This window comes from Armigeres subalbatus, chromosome 1 (assembly GCF_024139115.2).
Source record: "Armigeres subalbatus isolate Guangzhou_Male chromosome 1, GZ_Asu_2, whole genome shotgun sequence".
NCBI lineage: Eukaryota > Metazoa > Arthropoda > Insecta > Diptera > Culicidae > Armigeres > Armigeres subalbatus.
Window position 1 is genome coordinate 155004070 of NC_085139.1, and position 21921 is coordinate 155025990.

Sequence of the window (21921 nt, forward strand, 5' to 3'; positions counted from 1 at the left end):
AAGCCTTTCTATGCCCGCCGTTGCATGAGTATGTATCTTGTGTGGCGGGTACAATAGATACACTATGCCCAGGGTGTCGAGAATGTTTCCCACACAAAAACATCCTAGACCGGAACGAGAATCGAACCCGCCATCTCCAGATTGGCAACCCTACGCCTTTGCTCGCAAGGAGACCCCTAGTATGTATATATACATTACTGATCTATAGGAGGTGATATTTCTTATCCATTGCAAAATTAAAAATATATTTTATTTTACAGTTTTTTATTACTTTATTTTACTATTTATTATTATTAATACATTTGAAAAATATCAACCATAGCAATAATATAACTTATCTAGTATTATTTGATGCATTTGTCTTTTCTTCCCGAATCATCTGTTACCCGCCGTCCTGTTTGCAAAAAAAAGAACGATCTTCTATTCAAAGGAAGGATAGCTCATCTCAGTAAACTAATCAAAATAAGTCCATTTCCATTCCAATCTATTTCTCTTATTAAATATATATCGTTGATTTCTGTTAAACCAAATTTACAATAAGAGCGCGACTGTTTACATCCTTTTTAAAAGTTTGTTCGTTATTTCTGCATTTCCGCAATGATGTACTACAATAATAAGCAGTCTGCCTCTATGGTTTACAAAAGTCAACTAGTGCTTCTTCAGCTTGAAGGATAGAATTACGATAATCTCGGTGTCAGTTATTGTTGAATAATTATTGTTCGATTCAGTATTTCAGGACCGTTGATTGAAATCCAAGCATGGGGAGAAATAAAAATAAAATATAAGCTCGAACCAATTTTTCACAAAATCATGGACTAGGGATTTAGGCGTAACTCTGTTAGGAATGATGGATTTTATTCGAGTTTTGTTGTTTTAACAATCTCACTTGACTTGCTATAACACACATAGAGTTTCGAAAGACAACAAGAGATGAGTTTATCTTAAAGCGTTAAATATCTTTTGTTTAATGTGTGTAGTATTTTGCCGGTCACGGCTAGCCCTAGTATCTCATAATTTGTCATCTTGATTTTAGCTATCCCTTAGAATTCAGTCTAAGACTTTTTTTTCTATTGCTGGTGGTAACCTACGCTTCAAACTCGATTTGAGTAGCTATGTTTGATTTTTTTTTCTTAGCGCCAAGTGCTTCTATATTCGATAATGTTTGACACATGGTTTCAATTTGCGTGCGAAGTAGAGATTGAGATAAATTGTCTGACGGCAAGTACGCTGGCGATTCATAGTAATAGATAGTCGCCTATAATACAGCACTAAAAAACTGGATTCATTGCCGACGGTCGTAGTCGCATTATGTTACATTCTCAATTATGGAAAGAAATGAAAATGTGCTTCAATTTTAAAAACATGATATCTTAAAAACAGTTTAAAATGAATTAATTGAAAATGTTGGTGGGATCACTTCTACACGAGTTTATTATGCAAAACTGTATCATACTTTATATGAATCCTGTAAGTTTACATAAATCGAAATTTAACATATGGTTCCCAAGCACAATTATAATTATGTTAAAATGATTGCAGACTGATGAGTATAAATTGATCTCACCGCAGATATTGTTCATCAACAATTAACGCCGATACTTTGAATGAAATTGTTGACAATTAACTAAACAACAACGTTCATAACATCAAAATGAAACATTATTACAATGAGCACTATACCCGAAAATAATTAACGATTCTTACAACATTTTGACCAAAATTGCGTAAGCCGTACATGAACGATATTTTTTTAAAATTTTGACTTATAAGTGATAGCATTCACTTAGAGAATTGTTACTGTTTATGATTTATTTTATCGTTTGAAAAAGATGTGAAAAAGTAATCAACTATTCACTCTATTGATTGTAATTGGAAAGAACAGAATTCTAAGTGTGATAGTCTGACATGTGTCGCGTAATTAGTGCCATGCTAAACTACTGTTTTATGAAAACGGAGTTTCAACAAAGTTCTTGGATGATTAGTGCTGCATTTTGTTACATGTCAATAGAAGTTATATTTTAGGATAGTGTTGCTAAAAGATTGGCAATTGATCGAAAAACAGTACCTTTCAGCGTTAAAAGTTGGACAATTTCGATCTTTTTTCGGCTCATATTGCGTTTAGTGAAATACGTCTAAATAACCACATAAGGTATGACAAATAATGTTTATTTAATAAAAATTTAAAAATATGCGTAACCATAAAAAGATATTATTCAATCTCAAAATATTAGGTAGTTGATACTGCTTTGATAGGCAATGCAAGGATCCAGAGGACCACGACTGTTGCATATGGATATAAGAATATATTTGGGAGGATATTTCATGTGTCTCAAACGATGACGATGTATGACTATTTGCATGCAAGACGATATTTTATGAAGCAAAGCATTTTTTTTTCATTTTCAAAGAAACGACTGACAGGTAGGAAACAAGGCATTCTGCGCTGGCATTGACTTCTATATTCTAGTAGCTTGCATTTCGTCCATTCCATATATTCCATTTCACTTTTAATGTTTTCCTCTCCTACGCTTCATTATCACAATTGTTTGTTTTTATTTTTTATTATTGCTAGCGAAGTGCAACTTCAAAAGACCGATCTCCTGCGCACCAGTTTTGGGGCGAGAGCCAAAACGATCAGGTTCCGTTGACCGTATGGGAGTGTCGATTACTCTGACGATATTAAACAAAATTGTTTCGTAAAGGAAAAGATACTAAAAGCTTCAACGATAAGCAAAATGAAGGTTCGGTGACGGCTTAATTATATGTTAAGGGGAATTTTCTGATAATCTTTACCTTTACCCAGATTAAGTTAGTAGGGTTCCATGTTTGTTTGTATAATGTGTATTGAATATGATATGGTTCTTATTTTTTCAATCCATTAGTTGCTAATAACTTGTATTTATAGATTATCAATTGACAAAACTTAGTGAAAGTAAAAATGGGAATACTGTTCTCAATTTTGCTTGTATGCAAGAACTCTTTTTATATAAATCGCCACGTGGGATGATGCAAGTGTTATATTTTTCTTTTTTACATAGTTGGTTACCATCGTTGGGTATAAATGTGTGATGTCTTATTTTTTATCATCGAAGTTAATGTTGGCCACGGATTAAAAGTTTTCGAGGAAGTACAAATAACATAACAAAAATAATGTCGAACGAAATTAACAAAAGATAAACACAAACCTCTTCGCGTTAACTACGTAACAGTTGTCCAGTCCTTTTACTGGCTTCTTCCAGCCGTGCCGTATTGTCATCGCCCTTAAAAAATGGAAAAAAATATTATGAAACAATATAAAACTAAACTTACGAAAAACATATAAAATAATAACGAAAAGTTTGAATCTGAGAAATTTGTAACAAGAGATTAGAGTAATACACTGTCTCCTAATAATATTTTATTGAAACTATTTGAAGCCTCGATTTTTGCTGCCGCTGATCAATAATTTCTTAAGCCAGTCCATTTATCAGGCGTCCACAATATTCATAGAATGCTACCACCACTTCCTTCGATGGGGTTTGAACTCACGACCCCAGCAAGCTAGACAGGTGCTTTTCTTACTAAACTACGGACTAACTCTTTCCACGTATTGTTTGTACATATGCAACCGAGTTGGGATAAGTACCTGGAAATTAGGCAATAAACTTTGATTGAACTCAACTCGAATAGCGAACTACCCTTCGCCATGTGGACGAGCCGGAATCTAACGTTCAACTGACAACGCTGCACACACCCCTTCTTCATGTGCGTAGGGTTGGAATTTGGGATTATCAATACCTGCTTAGCTGCGGAGGACAACTGATGTCCTATCAACTGAGGCACCTATCTACCGTACTGGGGTCCGAAGGAAATTGTTACTTCCAATACATCTTTCGAACTAAATCTTTTACATATTGTGAATATGCACAAATCGAGTTTCAAACATAGAAATACCTGGAAATTAGGCAAAAAGACTACGTATTTGATTTGTATCGAGTTCTCCAAATGAATGAAAGTGATTCCTCTCGAAGTGTTTGTTATGATTTGCTGCAACTGGAGTACCACTCACTTTTATTTTAGACATCCTATAGAATGACATTTGTGTTTAGAGATTCTGGCTTTGGAGAACTCAATTGCTTCGGCACACATTACAACAAATAAGGAATCAAAGAATGTCGTGTCGTAATGCACTTTGTCGTACTAAAAACGTCCTTCTTCTTGTTACAATTTTCTCAATTTACAATTCCAAAACGGAAATTATGAAAGACTACTCACTATACTCCGATTTCCGACCATTTTAATGCTTATGACCACACAAAAAAACTTGATGATGCAGACGAAGTTAGTGTAATGTGGAGACTATTAGTACCCGATCGAAGGAGTTAGGTTTTATTTGTTATTCCCACCACATGCACAGACATTTATCAATGGGTTAAACTTGTCTCTGTTCGCGGAATGGTACCTCTGATCGTAAAATAGGTACTTCGTCGAATGGGCTTATATTATTGCTAATATAATAAACTATGAGTGCTGCTGCTCAATCTATTTAGATGTTTTACATACAAGGATTGATTAAATGTAATAACTGGAAGCTTTCTAGGCTCTTCCTTGAAGCAAGAGGATTAATAACAGGTAGTATGTTCTTGTCAACTGTACAAAGTTAGCATTCTATAAGAAAAACTGTTCGCCAATCTATACGATATTGTTAGGGTTGTTTTCTGAATTTAATTTAGCACCTGGAAGGCTGAAAAGTGTTTTTTTTTCTTCAGCTTTAGGTCTGGTGAAGTGCCTTGGTACAAATTACACCTTCTCCGTGTAAATTAGAATGGTGGATTTTAAATGCATTTTTCGTTTCAACTTTCGCCTTAGTACTAGTAGATACTTATGTTTCCGCTTATCAATCCGAAATTCAGGTGGATTTTATGCCAAACAATATACTTTCGGTGGGAAAATGATAATCATAGTGAAAATATTGTGAAAAGGTGTTTAATTGTAACGATAAATTTATTTTTCTTTCTTTTAAAATGCATTGACGAATCTTAACATAAGATATGATGTTTCATGAATTATGTTACTTTATATAAGACAAATATGAATAATAATATTTTCTTTCAATCACAAGATGCAACAATTAAAAAAAATCTACGGAAATAGCAGAAACCCAATTTTGCACTATTTTAGATAATATGTCCATTTTTTGGCGAGCCATAAAAATCGTTCACTTCATAAATGCTTTGGAAATAGGCCCTGTGAGCTTTCTCGATACGCATTTGAGAGTGTTATTTCGGTACATTTCACTTTTGAATCTATTATTGAGCTCGTTCAGTTTTTAGCAGAACCTTTGAGTACAAGCATGAAAGTTTGTACATATTTTGAATCTGAGGGAAAGACTGAACCAAACTTTAATTTAAAAGTTACATGCATCACGGCTACATGAGCAAATTACTGCTATCGCCATGCTATCGATAAGCATATTGTGTTTTAAATTGTTTAAAAATCTTAACAGTGAATTTTCAAATAGCTTAGCTGACTGTACATGTCAATGGTTGCTACTCCGTGATTGATCAAAGCTGATATCAATTGCACTACGATCCAAGTGAGTAGGGGTTGGGATTTACCACCTATTCTCGAAGTCACGTTTCAGCAGCTCCTACATGTAGATCAATAACGGAGCTGACCAAGTCCTTACAGGCAGTTGTGAAAGTTGTGCTACTACAGACCGATAATACCTCTGTCCCCCCACAATACTAAACAATAGATAAACAGAAGCATAGATAAAGGATTCACTTAGGAAAGTGATGTAGTCTATGCCTCTTTTTTTAAACAGTGATGAGCCTGGGATTAATCCCATGACTTCTTATAATTATATTTTTTTCTTTTATTTAATGTGTTTTTTAACGTAAGTTAAGTTCAACACTAATTCTTGCTTATAAGGTTAACCGGTAGTCACTACACCATCGAGATCGTCCTCTTAGCTGTGAGTTTTCAAATAAAATAAAAACACGTGGCAGAGAAGGAAAACCAACTTTATGGATTACAATCTACTGGACATGCTCTTATTGTGGACAACCGAACAGAGTTGAATAAAGCGAAAATAACTCATCAGAATTTATACCGAAGAGAAAACCTATTTTCAAAGCACTCTAGATTTGTAAATGAATTTTTTATCCAGGCTCCGATAAAAAACTTTCAAGGCGAAACGATCATCCAATATCGGAACAAGCAAAAGTAATGTTTTCCTAGAGTGCAATCATTGAAACACACCCACTACAAAGACTCGATAACGGAAAACCACTACGTAAGAAGTACAGTGAAGAAAGCACTTTGGATTGTATTCACAAAATGCACATTTAGTGGTTTATAGACCAATATTGCTTCGTTTTACCTATTCTTGCTTCATCTCGCAAACGTTCAAACGTAAAAACGAGTAACAATTTTTCCTAAGAATTGTCAACAAATGTCGGGCATAACCGAGCCTCGTCTTTTGTAAAAAAAAAACTAGGGCGGGGTTGATTACAAACAGTCTCGCCAAGACACGCGAGTACAGTTTATATCTATTAATGTTTAGTATACTGCGATTGAAAAAAAAAAACGTTACTTGACATTAGTATTATTGATTGCATGTGAGGTCATTTGTAACCACTCAGCCGCCCTAAATTAACGTTTTTCGGTTATCCGATCCGAACACGTCTGATCCGCGTCTGATCAGTCCGCCATCTTGCAGATTCAATCGAACACTTCACACTACTTCCATTTCGGAAATAGCTACGACCAAATTCCCTCGTGATGAAAGTACTGGCTGCTCAATCTGATCAGACATTTTGGTCCCAACATGTTTTTTTTTTCTATTCGGAAATTTCGACCAACTTCTCGACACGTTTTTTTTTTGTTTATATTTTTTTGTACCCTACTGTAACAATTGAACTGCAATCACAAAGATCAGCATTTTAAAATTATAGGAAAAGAATAAAGCCAATATCCATTACATACTAGTATATTATTTCTTAACTGCTTCTGTTTGTTTTGGAATTTGAAATATTTATTTATTATTTCCATAATATGTATTTTATTGTATATATGTATATACTTTAACAAGCGGATTTGGTTTGTAATTTATACAAGATTATTTTAGCAATGCATATTATTTATTAAGTACTTCCATATCGAGATTCTCTTAAAAGAATACAGTGACCAATGATCTTTCAATAAACATTTCTCACATTTTAATCAAAACTCAAGTATTTTAAAACTATCAGTTTGTATCACTAATTAGGTCCTGCATTCAAAATGCATGTGTATTTAGGTTAAACATAGTCTGATTCGTATTCTTTCACCAGTTTGAACTGCTAACGTAAGCATATCTGTTTCTATTTTATTAATAGTCTATTTATACAAGCTGTTCAGTTTAGAAACTGAGAAAAAGTTGAACCAAACATCTTGGGGTGGTTGATTTTGCAATAGATTTATGTTTACAAGGTAGAGATCTCCACTTTCGCTTCGCTGTTACATACACTCGTGATGCGCTTGCAATCATACATACAAACTTAGCCGTAATATCTCAACCCCTCCTTGTTTCGTGGATTTGCTTATTTCAGGAGACTGTGAGCCCTTTCGTTCGCGGCTGCTATCCTGGTCGCGTTGGAATCGCCCTGCGGATGGGTTTGTTGTTGTGCACAAGATTGTCGAAAGTGCATTTAATCATAATATGTTCATTTTCAAAAGTCCAAGAACCGCCACGTTGATTTGCAATAAAAAGTTATAAAACAATACATACATACATTCAAAGGTAGAATCGCATTATCAATATACTATTTGGAAATGTATAAGTTTTCTATAAGTATGATCAGATTATTCAATCAAATTGAGTTTCTATTAACCATTTTTTCATTAGGTTCAATGTCCAATAAACAAAATAGATAACATGCTAACATCCACTTAAATATTCATCTGCTGCATATACAACGTTTATCAAATTATCTAAATCATACTGAATGAACTAAGCATGTTTTCGAAATTAAAGATTAACATGTCAACCGAACTCTTGCTACTAACGTGTAAATAATAATAATGATAACAATGTTTTACGAGTACAAAAACACATCTGATATAACCTGATTATTTGAGCAGCGAATGTGCTTTCTCGTTAGCCACCTTTATCCGGTCCTCGTTGGATTCTCCCTGGATGTTTGAGAAAAGTATAACAACCATCACCACATGCATAATTAGAAGCATTAATATTTCAATCAGATTTTTCAAAGTAAGATAAATTTAAAATAGAAACATCGATAATACTCGAAGCAGACAAAAACATCAGAATATGTATATAAAAACAAGTGCAGGTAGGTAATACACGAAGTGCGTTGCTAATCTACTCCTTTAACGGCATAAATCACTACAGCTAACATTGTCATTATATGTATTTGATTTCATAATTAAAAAGAATTTCCATCAACAAGATTTATTTATTAAATCATTAATGCTTTCAACAAAATGTGTAAAATATGATTGATTACAATATTGCTCAATGTCGTGGTAATTCAGATAATTGGAAAATATGGTATGCCTTAAACTGATTCATGTTCAACTTTTGTGTCCAACTTACAGAAAATGATCTTTGGGGATTTTCTAATTCCTTGAACATTTTAATTTGTTCGGATGTAGCATGTACCTCGACTTAAATATTTGAAATATTTGCAACATCATAAACATGGTGGTGGCACTGGCTTGGGCGTTGGACTAGGTATTACTGAACGACAAAATCGGAAAATTGTTTGTATTCGAGATGTTCATTTGCGACATTTGTAGTTCACGAGCTCAGAAATCGACTGGTGACTGGCGAAAGCTGATTGATTGGAGCAATTCCGAGAGTATTTGGTCACAAAATAGCGGTGTTCGTCGGTTCTTTGGCGTTGAAGTCACTTGCATGTTTTATGTTTATGGAAGATAAATTACTGAGTTATATCGACAATCTGATATGTTTATGACTCCATGGGTGTTTTTTTAGAGAACATTGGCGTTCCAGGCGAAAGGATAGGCTTCTCAGAGTCCAATAATGGCAGTCAAAATGAAATCTTCCCCTCGTCACCCCTTTTTTACATTACCCATGCCTGCAAAAATTTCACTGCATGTGCGAGTAACAAAGATGTTAAATATTTGCCAATAACAACAAACTTCCCCGGTCGAATCAATATTTTCTCTAGATTCATGCGAATTAACATGATATTATCAGAACATCATAACTCCATCACTCTAGCCAGCCGTACCACAATGCAAAACAAAACCTTTATTTTAGACCACTTGCACTATCTTGTTGACGATGAAAATGAAAATTCAACAATCGCCTGTTTTTAGGCTGTTAACCACTTAATTAATTCACACGATTTATCCTGCAGTTCAATTAATTAGTGCTGATTTATCTTCATCACTTCTAAAACCGGCATTCGACTTTTGATTTGACAGCTGCACTACCCGTGCATAACCTTGATAAATCCTACTAATTTGGGACAAATATGCAAGTATAGTCATTATTGGAGAAACGGGACATATTCATATGATGGAGGATTTGCAATGAAAAGAAAATATCCCAACAACATGGGAAAAAGCTATGTATGTAGCTTTCCAATATTATTTTCTAAAATAAAGTGTTCTTCAGAAATATACGCAAATGCTATGAAAAGGCAAGAAAACGTGTTATTTGCTTTAACTGCTACTTGACACCGGGCAAATTGTGGCAGTCAATCTCATACGCATTACAAAGTACAAGTAATGAACTTTTAATTAATACCTGAACTGTAGAGTAGGCAAGGTAGAAATCAATCACCCAAACTGGGAGTTGATGAACCAATGCACCATGCGTCTCCATATGATCGTATGCTTATCAAGGAATGTAATTGTCGCTGAAAATGCAAAAAACAAGCAACAAAAGATAATAGCGATAAGTCTTTGTCCACATCTGCAGAGGATAAAGACAATGTTGCGTTCCATTTTATCTGCAACAAATATGGAAAGGTAATTTATTTATTGTACATTGTCTTCAACTTGTAAATTGCACAGACTGATTGTTTGACTTAATCCTATTTTTTAAAACTAATTTGGTAACATTAAAGTCGAAAAAACACGGATCCATAACAGTTGACGATTCCTGAGTTGACGAGACGGTGCATGAAATCGAACATTCTCCAGGATGTAACGGCAGTCGATGTTGCACGTTATGACGTCGAAACTAAACATCCTCTGAAGCATCACTCGACGGTCTGCCATTGGTTGTAAGTCAATCAAAGCACAACGATTTCGGTATGGAGGCAGGTTTGATGGATCGTTCCATGGTAAGCGGCGCAAGGCGTAGTTGATGAAGTGTTTTTGTATTCTCTCGATGCGTTCAATGTGAACCGAATGATACGGAGCCCAGATTTGCACTTCATACTCTAGTATGCTCCGAATTAATGCACAATATGTATAATGATTTGAGAGCATGGACATCATCGAATTGTGCTGTATTCCGTCGTAAGAATCCAAGCATAGCATTGGCCTTAGCAATGGTAACTGATAAATGTTCCGTAAAACGAAACTTACTGTCGAGAACGATTCCAAGATCTTTGATCGATGTAACCCTCTGAAGCGCTGTGTGATTCAGACCATACTCATAGGTTATAGAAGATCGGCAACGAGTGAATCGTCTAAGACGAATTAAGTACTGTCCATTTAATTCCACCAGTTAATTTTCGTTATCTTTGCAGATACGTATTTCGACCACAACTGTGTGGTCGTCTTCAATCTTTGACTCGACTTGAAGAAAACAATCATACTTACACTATTTATACTACGCTAGGTACCCAATCTAATCTTATTTGCCTACTTTATTTACCTAAGTAAATTACTTTATTGTTTAGGTAGAAACTTGAAAACCAAGGCTGCCATTTCCCTGATCCTTATTCAACAGCGCTGTTTGTACCTGTCGGTGGATTCAAACTCTCAGCTACATCGAGTTTCCATGGGAAGAGACATTTCTTAAGATTTTAATATTTGATGCCGTAATTGGGTGATTTTCCTTATACATGCTCTGCTACCTTAGATCTAAATTGAATAATCCCTTATCGTTTTCTCTTTTCATTACTCACTTCGCCCATATGTTCCTTGAACCTTATATCTAATGATCTTTTTGTTTTGGCCTACATAGATTTTTCACATTGGAACAACTTATCTTAAAAACGCCTGCCTTATTCAACATTTGCTACTTTATCCTTCGTTGAACCCAATAGAGACTTGAGTTGGTTGCTTCTACTGGAGAATACTAGATCGATGCCAATTTCCTTAGTCGAGGGCGTAGCTGGTTGGTGATGTGTTTATCATATGGTCGAAACTCTTTTCACCGGCTCCTCTATCGGTGTTCAGCGTTGAATGTCCATTTCGTCGTAAGGGTCCTTTCCTTCTTGTGGTGATGATCGCTCGACATTTAGTCTCCTGGTATCCGAAAGGATCTTCGCTGTTTCCAAAGATGTATTGTAGTTCCTTCGTTTTCCTTCTTCGCTCAGGGTATCGTCTGCATCCTAGTGGATCATGTGAAACAAATGCCATTTTATGCCTCGAAATCTACATGGAAGTTCGATGTATGGGATGACTCATCCCATGGTGTTCGTGGGCTTCCTGTAGATTTCGAGGCTCAATGTTGTATTGTTTCCTGATGACTAGTAGATCCAAGAAGAAGGAAAACGAAGTTTACCTTCTTTTTCCTCTTCGAACAGTAAATCAACGGATGTCCTTATGGAGACGTTGTTTATCGCTTCCAAAAGAAGGTAGATCCTTTCGGTTGATGATGCTGAAAATGTCGTCGACACTGATATCTCCACCACTTCTGAAAGAGTATTCCTTGTTCTTATGGTTGTTCACCAGATTCGCCATGAACAGTTCGACTTTAAAAACGGCATCGATCTAGTATTCTCCATCAGAAGCTCAACTCAAGTCTGTTTGTAGTAGTTGCCACGAAATGTGAAGTAGTTCTCCGTCATAAGCATAGCCTTGCCAGATTTAGGTACATCACCTTTCCTCGCCATGTTGTTCAAGGAACATTATGAAGTGAGTAATCCTCTAAAGAGAGATAAGGCATCTTTCACTGGAACGCTAAGGGAACAATGCCGTATCGTCGAAAATCACCATTATGTCCTCTTCTTCGATGTATCCTGATTCCAAATGTCTTCCCCATGGAAACTCCTGGCTGTGTTGATGACTGACCTGCTGGGGAATGGTTTCGGCATACTTTGGAACTCAAGTTTACCTAACCATTTGGCTATGTTTGTATAGGTAAACAAAGTAGGCAAATAAGATTAGATTGTACCTAGCGTAGTATAAATAGTGTGCTGCGATTGTTTTCTTCAAGTCGAGTCAAGTATAAGATCTGAAGACGACCACACAGTTGTGGTCGAAATACGTATCTGCAAAGATAACGAAAATTAACTGGTGGAATTAAATGGACAGTACTTAATTCGTCTTAGACGGTTTAATACATTCCACTAAACGAGCTTAATATATTTTTCTGAACGAGTGAATGTTATGGCTTTGCATTTAGTCGGGTTCATCTGCATACCATTGATCTTGCACCAGTTTGCAACATTCACAATATCAGTATGTAAAGCGCAACAGTCTACGAGCGATTTTATGACACGGTATATTTTCAAATCGTCAGCATAAAGCTGTTTTCCAGAGCTCAAGTTGCTACATAGATCATTGACGAAAAGAATAAAGATGAGCGGACCTAGAATTCTGCCCTGCAGTACTCCAGAGGGAATGTCATAGGCATCAGACTTGGCGCCAAGTACTTTGACGAAAGCCTTGCGAGAGGATAAGTACGATTTTAACCACCGAATGATCCAAGTAGGTAAGCCAAGTCGGTCAAGTTTTTCTATCGCTAGTGCATGTGGCACCTTGTCAAACGCCTTTGAAAAGTCAAAATAAATAGCGTCGACCTGGCTACGGTTCTCCAATTCGTCTAGCACTGTATGAGCGAATGCCATTAGGTTGGATGTCGTCGAGCGCTTTTTCATGAATCCATGTTGATACTCGGAGATGATAGACTGTACTGCTGGGTATAATACATCGTGCAAAACACTCTCAAAAACTTTGGCGAAACAGTTCAAGATTGATATCGGACGGTAGTTCTCTACACTATGTATGTTACCGGATTTTTGCACGGGAACGATCGAAGCAAGCTTCCAAGCTTCCGGGAAAACACTATCGCTTATAGATCGATTGAAAATTGAAGCAATGGGCATTGCCAGCGATGAAGCACATTGTTTGATGAAGGTGGGCGGTAAGTGATCGGGTCCCGGTCCTTTTGATGTGTCAAGCGAGCTGAGAGCTTCAAAAATATCCGCATTGCTAAAAGTGACTTGAGGAAGCCGGACGGAATACGACGGAAGACTTTCGATGTAGCTTTGATCCAATGGAGGAGGATTGTCGTCATGTACTGAGCGGAAGAAGCTGGCAAACAAATTTGCTGTTGCGTCAGGTGATCGAGAGGAAAGCGTACGATAAGTGACGTCAACAGGGATAGTGTTCGACCCCTTCCTTTTTTTAATGTAGGCCCAGAACGATGAAGGATCATTTTTCAAGTTTGCTTGAAGGCTTTCCATGTACTCACGGAACCGACAATGCTGCATACGAGTATATTCTTCTTCAGCTAACCGCAGATTAGCCGCGTTCACTTCAATCCTGTTTCGGAAGAACTTCTTCCTGCATTTCCGCAGACGATTGCGAAGATTCCGGAGCTGTGGCGTCCACCAGGGTTGATTGTACTTCTTCGGTGGTCGGCAAATTTTGACCGGCACGTTTTCTTGGATGATCTGTTCGATTGTGCGATAGAGCTCGGTAACAGAGTCGTCGATTGAGGCATAATTCATAACATGATTCCAGTCCAGGTTAGCAATCCGTGCATTGACGATTTGATAATCACACCTGTTGAAGTCGTAGTCAACGGTAGATATTGGCACTGATCTTTCATCGCGAGAACGGACGTCAACGGTTAAAACTAATGGCTTGTGATGAGGGTCAATTTTTAAAAGAGCAGATGGCGACTCGAAGAGATCTATGATGCATGGATCGCTTACGAACACCAAGTCAAGAAGTTTGCCGTTCGCGTTCAGAAGATCATTGATCTGATGCATTCCGGAGGATAACAAGGACTCTGATAGGGCAAGCTCCTGCTCAGTTGACGCGTTGATAGGCAAGTATCCGTTAATTTCATCATCGAAATGCCAGACTAGATTCGGCAGATTGTAATCTCCAAGGCAAACAATGACGTCGCAGGGATCGGCACGATTCAGTATCTGGCTAATAGAATCCGCGTGTTTCGTGTAGATATCAGGGCAGCTGTTGTTGTGAACTTTTCAAACTACGATAACTTGTAGATTCAAGAAGTAAACACAAAATCATGTTAACAGATGGTTAAGTTTTTGTCTAAACATTGATAATTGATACTTATTTGGCCAAAAACATCATCGAAAACCGACTACTTCTGTAAATGCGCGACAGGCAATCATTATCCTATTCTGTTGCAGTTTGGGACAAACGCTTATTGCGAGTTGAGTTTGTCCCAACATGTACAAGAAAGGATAATGTTGTTGTCATTGGCAATGTTGTTGTTTTACATTCCCTGATGCTTACACATCGATCATGTTCAAAACTTGTTGGCATAAATGCAATAAATCTCCAAAAGTAATGAAATTACAAACTTGATTTCTTCGACAAAGTTTTTCAGGAGAACTTTTGCTACAACTCTCGCGAAGACATATACTTGTAAAGTGGGAAAAAAATAATTTTTCATCTCACTTTTAGGGAGATTGATCATCGACATCGATTGATCGACTTTTTGACAAAATGTCTCGAAGACGCCATTACGCTAAATCACTACTAAAGGTTCTATTAAATAAACGCGCTAACAAGCATGATTTTAGCCTCTGTGCGTTGTCGCCGTCGTAGAGTCTTAAAGTCTGGAGAGTCTTAAATTGTCGGTATAACTCAGTATTTTATGCTTCTGAACATAAAACATGCAAGTGACTTCAACGCCCAGGAAGCTACGAACACCACTATTTTGTAACCTCAATAATCTCGGAATTTTCCCTGAGTCGATTTCTGAGATGGTGAACTACAAATGCGGCTCGTGAGCAGCCCGAATACTATTTTACTGTCGACCAGTAAAGTTCATCAAGATTAGGGAGGAGGATTTTCTGTCGCAGGACCCAGGTCCAGGGTGTGCCTTCTACAAAAAAGAGCGACAAGCTGAATTGTAGCAACTACCGCGCAATCACATTGCTGAAAGCCGTCTATAAGGTAGACTCACGAGTTTTATGCTCTTGAGTTGCACCAATTTCAAAAGAGTTCGTGAAGCAGCACCAGGCTAGATTCATGAGCGAACGCTCTACTACGGACCAGGTGTTCGCTGTACGCCAGATATTGCAAACATGTCATAGCCGCATTTAATACAATTGAGCTCATTGGTAACCGCCAAAAGCGATACCAGCAGAGAAATTCGAAGACGCATCGTGGCAGGAAGTAGAACAAATAGAGCTCGCCACCATACCAAACTGGCGACGCGACGACTCGACGCTCATTATGTTACTTGGATTTTTTTAAAAGAAAGTGCTGCTTACCATCTATGGTGGGGTATAGATGGAAAACGATACATTCGTCATCTTCATTGGCAGCTTAGTGTTCATTAAGCACTTCCACAGTTATTAACTGCGAGGTTTCTAAGCCAAGTTACCATTTTTGCATTTGTATATCATGAGGCTAACACGATGATACTTTTATGCCCAGGGAAGTCGAGACAATTTCCAATCCGAAAATTGTCTAGACCGGCACCGGGAATCGAACCCAGCCACCCTCAGCATGGCCTTGCTTTGTAGCCGCGCGTCTTACCGCACGGCCAAGGAGGGGAAAACGATACATGGAGGAGGCGAATGAACTATGAGCTGTATCAGCTGTTGAGAGAACAATCTACGGTGGGGCGGGCACGTACGCAGAATGTCGGACAATAACCCGGGGAAATAATTCTCGATTACGATCCGACCGATACAAGAATCAAGGTAGATGGATCAGATAGAAGACGATTTGCGGAATCCCCGTAAACTGCGTGGATGGCAACGTGCAATCATAAACGGACTAGTACACAAGAAAATGGCAATGCATCTTTAGTATGAATAAATAATAAATAATGTTTGCCCGATGGCTTCTACACATCACGAATCACGTGAAGTATATCTGCGTACTCACTCCTGGAGATTCAAACGGCCATCTAAAGCATGAAATCGAATAAAGCCCGACCCCTGGATCGTATATCACCCGAGATGCACAAAGCTGACCAAATGGCATCCGCTCAACTGTTGCATTGTTTTTTTAAATATCTGGGATATGTTTGTTAATGTGGGATGTACCAGACGGCAACGGAATCTGTAAACAAGCATAAAGCTGGAACCCAGCATGACATAGCAGTAGAAGCAGACCCAGAGGATCAGGCAGCGTAGCCTCCATAAAGCAATAAAAAAATCGATCGAAATTTAACTTGGCAACAGGAAAAGGCGATAGCTGGACATCTGCCAGGATTGAGATCTATCAAGTAAGTAAGTACCCGAAAAAAGTGGAGCAAAATATCCTCCACATCACATACGATAAAGCCTCAAATAACACCAAAGTGGGTGGCTTTTTACGAGGTTTGTTTTTTTCCTATTTCCGGATTTAAGATTCATCAAAACTTTTAGTTGACCTCTTGAAAATATCCACGAATAATCGAAGAAAAATCTGGTGGAATTTTAAAAGATGTGTAAATTGAAGTAGACCGAAAAATTCAAAAAAAATTCCGCGTAAAAAGCGCCCCAGTGTATGTCAATAATGAAAAGTTAAATATACATTGTACATGAGGAAATCTTTTTATAAAGTCAAATATATAGAAGTAAACATTACTACACTACTACTACAAGGTTTGATTAAACTCTATAAATAAACTATAGAATAAATTCGGCATCCTCAGCGTGTTGCATGTTTTGCACTTTTTATTTATATTAAATTGTATCTTAAGTTCAATTCAACTAGTACGGCTTAAATTTTTGTACTTTTTGAGGTTAGTGTTGTAAAATGTCATCGGCATTTATTTGACATATTTTCTGAACAGTTTTTTTCGATAGCTTGTATGACAAACCTGTATTTCTTAAATGATTCTAAAACAATGTTCAACAGGACATTGTTTTCTGTAATCGGCGGCGTGAGAGCTTAAATAAATGTATAATGACATGTGACATGCCTCATATTCTCGTGCCTTGTGCCTCATATTCTATATTTAGAGCAATTTACTGTTGAAAAAATGTATAGCACCGTTTAACAGTTATATGTTCATCAAAAATCATGAAGTGGATTGAGCGAAAGTTTTGAACAAATTAGTTAATTAACACGCAATTGACATTTTACAATACTGATTAAAGACAAACTAATATTAATAGAAAATTTACTGATTGCACTACACCCAGAGCAAAACAAGATGAATTGGAATCAAAAACATTAAACTTCTACTTGCTTTTTATATCGCTAAAACTACTCTATATTCAGCTCTTCTAGAATTAGAATATATATTTTTGGTGAAATATTGAGAAAGCATAAAATCATGATTACCAACAACTATTGTTTCATGACATTTCCTTGTTTTTTTGCAATACTAGTATTTAAACTGATAACAAATACTTTTAATTGAACGACATGCCATTTACATTACCGTCTATTTCTGCTCTATTTCCGATATCCGGTGCTTGTGATTTGGTGATATTCTAGTCGCTCCTTATAATATTATACATTGTGAAAATGAATAGCAAACCAATAAACCACAGCGTAACAGAATATATATATAATATACCGCCCGAAATAACTATAAAGTCAAGCACGATTTTCATACATTTTCATCATGTAAGGGGATCGAAATTTTGATTAGTAGTTATTCCATTTGGCTGAAATCCTACCAGGCACCTGAATTCAACTGGAATATTTCATCTTTTAGTGGATTGTGTACATCTTTCTTGACAATGGCTTCTGAATCTAAAAATAATTATAAAGACACCACTTTTTGACGTAGGACTACGTCAACCGGGGTGCAACTTGTGATTGCAAAAATCAGAGAGCGCCACGAAAATATGATAAATTTTGAACGTTAATATCTCAGCCGTTTAACTTTTTTTTTTCTTTTTGGACTCGATCAATGAAGAGGCAACACAGCAGGTTTGGTTACAATATGCTGTATTTTGGTGCATACGTCATACGTTTCAGATTACGGCAGAGCTGTTGGGTTAGTGATTGGAAAGACGCATGATTAAAAATTAAGTGGTCCTTTTCCAGGTCAAAAAATTTAAAAAAGGAGAGAGCGAGAGTAAAACGGACGCCAGAATCACAATTTTATTCAAGAAAAGGTTGAGCCAAGACGATTTTTTTTTCAAAATGCAAGACATAATAATTGCTGTTAGTAGCAGAATCAAACGCGTTCGTTGGATAGAGGTTAGAGTGATTTAAATTAAACTTTTTTACTCCCCGATGTTTAATTGATTGCATTTGCCATTTTAATAATCCTCCTAAAATTTTAGTTTAGCGCAGTTTGAAGTTTGTATAAAAATTACCATAACAACAGTGACTTTTGTGGAAAACCGTATTCAACGCTTCCCATTAAGAAACAGAAGGTCTTTGTTGCGAAACGATTTGATGCTTGCAAAAATAGTTATTAAGCAAATACTGAATGGCAAATTCAATTACACAACATCAAAACCAAAGATGAGCATCTATGTTTACTTCATAAGTTTGCTTCCAAACGACAAACCGCTTCGAACAATAACTGGCTTTTAGCATAGCAAGTATTTTATGTGTAGATTATTTTCAAATAGTCCATGGGCCACCTAAAGGAACGGTATCTCACATAAGGACCGATTTTCACAGTTATGTTCTTACAAACTTCAAACTGCGCGTGCTCACTTAAATGACATACAAATTAGGATTATTAAAATGGCAAATGCAATCGTTTAAGCATCGGGGAGCAAAAAAGTCAAAATTTGAATCATTCTAATGGAGATGCTACAAAAATGTATTCGCATTATAGCGTTTCAAGGGCAAATAATCGAGTAGGTGACGTTGAGATCAGTAGCTGCGAAGTGAAGTTTTCTCTAAACATTCTGATTCTGATTTTAATTTTATGGCTGTTAGTGATTAAAATGGAGCATTTTTTGAAAATAAATCGGTTCTTTTTAGAATACCAGAACATAATCGCTTGGCAACGGCAAAAAATGCCGTCAGTGGCAGAGTGACATGTGGGTACAAAAACCATTCATTACGTACAGCTACGTAGTCCTAGGTCACCTTTGCGTACAACCTGACTTGGCAAGACAAGAGGTCTGTATTTATAATTATTTCCAACACAATCGCGTAACGCAACTTTAATTGATACAAAAATCAAGTCTTTGTAGCCTGCCGGCATAAAATCAGCCCAATACAATCGATAATAATCGAAATTTGGAAATCGAGCGAGTCTTTATAGTTATTTCCATCAGTGTATAACATGATCTAACTGAAGACAAAAAAGAGCAAAATATATTAAACAAAAAATTCAACAAAAATAAAACATCTCAAATCTCAATATTTGTACACAAACATCTAGCAAACAGAATTCTCATAGGCTGGTGAAAACACAATAAATATCGCAATGTTGACTTGGGATTTAGTGATAAATAATCTGATCAAAAAAGTTACATATGAATAGTGGAAGTCACCCAGGGACTTTTTCTTCATATGCACCCTTGGATTTGGGTTTCCTATCAAGCTATCCCCCCATTAGTGTTAGTAGTGTTACAATGTAGCGCTAAAGTACACACGTGTTTACTCACAATATTTGCGTTAGCCTAGTGGAAGCCTTTGGATCTTACCTTGCGATTGACTCTGTCAATCTGTCTGTTTTGATTCTCCAGCTCAGATCCCATATCGAGGGCCATGTTTCTTAAGTTACCGATCATCGTGTTCACCTGGCCCATGTTCTCCTCCATCTCGTCTTCTCGGGCGTCGTTCGTTATTCTTCGGAGATAGAAAATCGTGCACAAATCGTTATTGACTGATTTCAACATTCCTAGTTCTTCTACAACACTGATCTCATGCTACGGCCGCTTTACTGAGTTCATTGCAATGACTGTCAAGCAGACATAACGACAACGATGTTAAGATGGACATCACGTTCATCAAAAGGTGCTGTTCATCGAAACACCGTTGTCCTATTAGTTACGAAACGAAACAATAGAGTAGGAACCGTGTATCGTCATTGTGAAAGTATGTACAGTGAATTGGCTTATCTTCTATCGCATTGTACTGACGGTCTATGTTCTATTATTTAAGAAAAAATGCAACATCACATTTGAATTATTAATTTGAGAAACTATATAAATGTATTTCACACAATTCCGAGACAACAAGCCTTCTTTAACCAAATGGCACTGAATGTGTAGCACTCTATCCTCGATATGCAAGTTTCGAAAGCTCAACTTTTAGTGGGTCAATAAGGGCGCCAGCCACATGTTTATGATCGTCAAGGGAAGAGAAGGAATGTTACTGAAAGAACCGTTGTTGAGACCGACGAATCATCTGCATCTCTACGGCTGTTACGAGCAGTGTCCCGAAATGTCTTGAATGTTAGCTGACAGCCACATAGGTAAAATTCCACTGTCACTCCACACTATGACGCAATATGCGTATCACCAATCATACAAATTAATGATAATGGTGATTTTACAACTCTGGAAGCCATATTCCGTTTTTTTCTGGCAAGTGGCAAGTGCAGAGGTATATTTTGCTTGCAGTGGGCGAGTGATTGTATCATCATTTCCTCTCCATCCCTACATTGACTTGGATTCTAACGTGGCAGGCGCCAGTGTGAGATCATCTGCAATTATATATTGGAATTGAGTGCTAGTGCCCACACAAAAATAGTACTACCCGGTATGCGCTTCAACGTGGGAAGTCTAAACTGACGGGGTCACGGAAGCGAATCAACGAGCTTTATGACTTCGTGAAGGACAAACACAATGTTCACACTAAGGTCAAGCTACTAGTGACGAGCATCAAATCAGCCGTTAATGCAGCCAAACACGAGCAGAACGCACAGACCAAGAAGTCTCGAAGAAGCTGCGAAACGTGCAGCATTGTGCTAGCGTGCTGAAGGAACGCGTCAAGACCGGTGATTGGCGATAAGACGACGAAGAAAGGTGAAAAGGACACAAGGCTCAAGGACGTGTGTACGAAAGTGGTGAGGACTAGGCATACTTGAAAGGTGGAGTTGCTGTTCGAGCTCGGCCTCCCGGGAGCTCATTGCCAATTCCTTGAGCAGTGAAACAAACGTAAGAGCTGTAACGCAGGTGGCAGTAGTCGGGTGCAGACACCTGGACGAGATCACGTCGGTAGACGCACTGAAAGATTTACTGGCCTGGCAATGCAAGCTGGGTGATGAACAGATGACCGGTTAAGGACAGCACACGATGGTATACATGTAGCAGCGATACGATAACTGGCAGATGCTGTCAACAAAGTGGTGGAGGTGGGCAAGGTGAAATTCGATGGTCGGTGTGTCCACTGAGACTCACTAATATCATATACGTGGCGTTTGGCTACCAGGCGCAAACTACAAAGATCTGGACAGATCCGGCCTATGTAGAAAATGTGGAGAAGAATCACACGTTGCTAGGGACTGCACGAAGCAACTGTGATGCGAGCTCTGCAAACCGGAGGAGGGAAACGACCTTACGACGGGTGGCTTCCGGTGCCCGGTGCCTTTTTATCGAAGCACTTTAAGTGGCGCTTCAAATCTTGATGCAGATGAGATGACGAAAACGCTAACGAGGGCTATGGTGGCTTCCGGTGACCGATGCCTTTTTATCGAAGCACTTTGAG

General features: G+C 37.6%; 1 protein-coding gene across 8 annotated transcripts in view; it reads right to left on the reverse strand.

The window, feature by feature from the left end:
* Positions 1–245: 245 nt before the first annotated feature.
* Positions 246–21921, reverse strand: part of LOC134205342 (synaptosomal-associated protein 25) — a 76318-nt gene continuing 54642 nt past the window's right edge. For 3 of the 8 annotated variants that reach the window (XM_062680511.1, XM_062680514.1, XM_062680512.1), the window contains exons 7-8: positions 19914–20058; positions 246–3260 (exon numbers count right to left, since the gene is read on the reverse strand). In XM_062680511.1, the coding sequence (XP_062536495.1) occupies positions 3195–3260; positions 19914–20058 (211 nt within the window). In that variant the 3' untranslated portion in view covers positions 246–3194. Of the gene's footprint in view, positions 3261–6468; positions 7629–8090; positions 8158–19913; positions 20059–21921 lie in introns of those variants that run through there. The other 5 variants (XM_062680517.1, XM_062680519.1, XM_062680516.1 and 2 more) reach the window with 3 other exon arrangements.